Source organism: Poecilia latipinna, unplaced genomic scaffold (assembly GCF_001443285.1).
Source record: "Poecilia latipinna isolate Pla-1442-1.1 unplaced genomic scaffold, P_latipinna-1.0 Scaffold2498, whole genome shotgun sequence".
In the NCBI taxonomy this organism is placed as follows: Eukaryota; Metazoa; Chordata; class Actinopteri; order Cyprinodontiformes; family Poeciliidae; genus Poecilia; species Poecilia latipinna.
The window spans coordinates 47,418-50,337 of record NW_015115114.1 but is presented as its reverse complement, the minus strand read 5'-3'; the positions used below and the strand labels follow the sequence as shown (position 1 = coordinate 50,337).

The following is a 2,920-nucleotide window of genomic DNA, read 5'->3' as shown; positions in this document are numbered from 1 at the left end:
GACTGTCTCAGAGGCCTCTGACTGTCTCAGAGGGTATGTAGCCCCAGTAATGAACGAACCACCCGACGCTAATTACAACGGCTGAGTGAAGTACCATCAGAAAGTCTCATTGAAGATGTGAATGCAGCATTGAGAACGATCCCTACCAACACCATAACTATATATATTCACTATTAATCATTATTTATTTGTGCCATTATTAATCTTTGTATATTTATATAAATATATATTGATATTACTAAATAATTTATTAAATAAATTATGAACGGCTGTGTGCTTTGTAATATGCTCTTCATACATTGTCAAGTTAAAACAGCAAATGGTGTATTTGTGGGTGCACTGCCATCTCCGCCTGGCTGGCACGCGCCTCAAAGGAAATCAAACGCACCCATCCCTTCTCAGGCCCATCAGAAACCTATAAAGTAACTCGGCACACCTGAATGATCCCTTCAGACAAAGAACTCGGCTCCAAATTTTCACAGAGACACCACTGGTGGGGACTGAACATCAAACCATTTAACCTGCATTCAGAAAACCTAATCAGTCTTGTTTATGGTATGTGTTTGTTTGTTTATTCACTCATAACTTAATGGTAAATTAATATTGTTTGGAGATTTATTTTGTTCACTATAATTTGCAAGTAATTTTGGTTCATTTGTTTGTAGGTTTTCAACCTGCTTGGTGTGTCTACTCTGACCACTCAAACAAATCATGGTGGTCTTGTATTGAAAAGTGAAGTGATTTAAAGACAAAAGAAAAGAGAAATAAAAAGATGACACTGAGATGAGTTGTTCCTGCGTCTCTTTGATGGGAGCAAGCCTTTTTCAAGTTTGGGCAGAAGCCGAGGTGTTTGAAGAGGCCAAAAAACTTGACATACATTGATATCAGAATATTCCATTCCTATTATATTGTTATAGCCACTAAGCATATTTAAATACGATGAACTATGTATTAAAAACATACTTAAAAAATACAATTGTTTATAAATGTTGCTTTGATAGATGTTTGAATATGGTTTACAGTAACAAAAAAGTCTATTATGATCGATTAAATGCGCTGATACGTCATTGTGCCTGCTAAACACATAAGGCTGAGTGGAGTGGAGTACCGCTCCAAGATGGCCGCCCTAAATCTCGTCGACAATAGGCGAGAGCGGTCCATGAGGCGTCTATCCTTATATTATGTCTATGGCATTCAGTGCTGCTGTTGCTCCTCCTACACTTGGACTGAACCATTGTTTTACCAATGGGAGGGGGGGCGGTGACCTAAAACATTATTATTATTTTTTTCTGAGATAAATGGCAGATTTATTTCGTTTTTTGTTTCTTTTGCCTTTTCATTGATTGATATTATTTAAATGCAAATATTTCTTCAATTATTTTTTTTGGGGGGACAATTGTAGACTTTTCCAAGATTGGGGGGGTCCGGACCCTCCTGACCCCCCCGGGATTTACACCTATGCCCACAGGCCCAACCCAGTGCATGCTGGTCCGATACCAGTACTTACAGAAAATGGACCCACAGTTCTTCCTGTCTAACTTAGAAAAGTAAATGAAGGAACAAAAACTAAACAACTATTAACCTACAAATAAACTCTTTAAGTAAACCCCCAAAATATAAAGTGGACTAAAATAAAATTTTACTATAATTCAATGTAATAAAAATAAATATCTTGAAATAATACAATTTACTGTTAAATATTAACAATAATCCCTACTACAATTGGTTTTGTAATAAATAAAGTATTTTTTTAATATCCGTTCATTTGAGAATCCTCCAATTGTCAGCTGGATTTGTCAACTGATCTGTCTCTCGGTCTACGCTCTGGAATTTTTAAGTAGTTTTTTTGTTCGTTTTTTTATTTTTAAAACAAACAATTTCTCATATTTACTTCAAAAAACTTAACAACTGCTCTTTTCCACTGTTTTCTTTCTTCTCCAGATTTCCTGCAGTGTAACATTTATAAGCAGGAGAGGAGATCCACTCTGGACCAGGAGGAGTTAGAACCTCTGCAGGTGAAACAAGAAAAGGAAGAACCAGAAGATCATCAGATAAAAGAAGAGCAGGAGGATCTAAAACATCAGCATATAAAAGAAGAACAGGACGATCTAAAATACCATCAGATAAAAGTGGAAGAGAAAGAAGTTTACTGCAGTCAGGATGAAAAACAGATTGAGTTAAAACAGGAGACTGATACCTGCATGGTGGTTCCTGTTTATGAACAAACATCTCACACTGAATCGGAAACAAGCAGGAACCAAGTCATCTTCCAGGAAGCTGCTGAAGCTGAGAACCAAAATCAGGAAAGAAGAAAACCTTTCTCATGTGTGACCTGTGGAAAGCGTTTTGCTTTCAGATCTACTTTTGAGGCTCACATGATGATTCACACAGGTGAAAAGCCGTTTTCATGTGTGAACTGTGGAAAAAGTTTTATTCAAAAACGGCATTTAAATCAGCACATGATGATTCACACCGGTGAAAAGCCGTTTTCATGTGGGAACTGTGGAAAAGGTTTTAGTCAAAAACAGGATTTAACTCGGCACATGATCATTCACACCGGTGAAAAGCCGTTTTCATGTGGGAACTGTGGAAAAAGTTTTAGTCGCAAATCGTATTTAATTAGTCACATGAGGATTCACACTGGTGAAAAGCCGTTTTCATGTGGGAACTGTGGAAAAAGTTTTAGTCACAAACTTAGTTTAACTCAACACATGAGGATTCACACTGGTGAAAAGCCGTTTTCATGTGGGAACTGTGGAAAAAGTTTTTGTCAAAAAGTTAGTTTAACTTGCCACATGAGGATTCACACAGGTGAAAAGCCGTTTTCTTGTGTGAACTGTGGAAAAAGTTTTAGTGAAAAACATAATTTATCACGGCACATTATGATTCACAAAGGTGAAAAGCCTTTTTCATGTATGTC

General features: G+C 36.9%; 1 protein-coding gene across 1 annotated transcript in view; it reads left to right on the top strand.

Annotated features, from left to right (window-relative positions):
• The window catches only part of LOC106938054 (gelsolin-related protein of 125 kDa-like), a gene marked incomplete at its 3' end in the record, with an annotated part of 44,549 nt that overhangs the window by 30,410 nt on the left and 11,219 nt on the right, over positions 1–2,920 (top strand). The window contains exon 3 of the mRNA XM_015019882.1: positions 1,942–2,051. Within this exon, the coding sequence (XP_014875368.1) occupies positions 1,942–2,051 (110 nt within the window). The remainder of the gene's footprint in view (positions 1–1,941; positions 2,052–2,920) is intronic.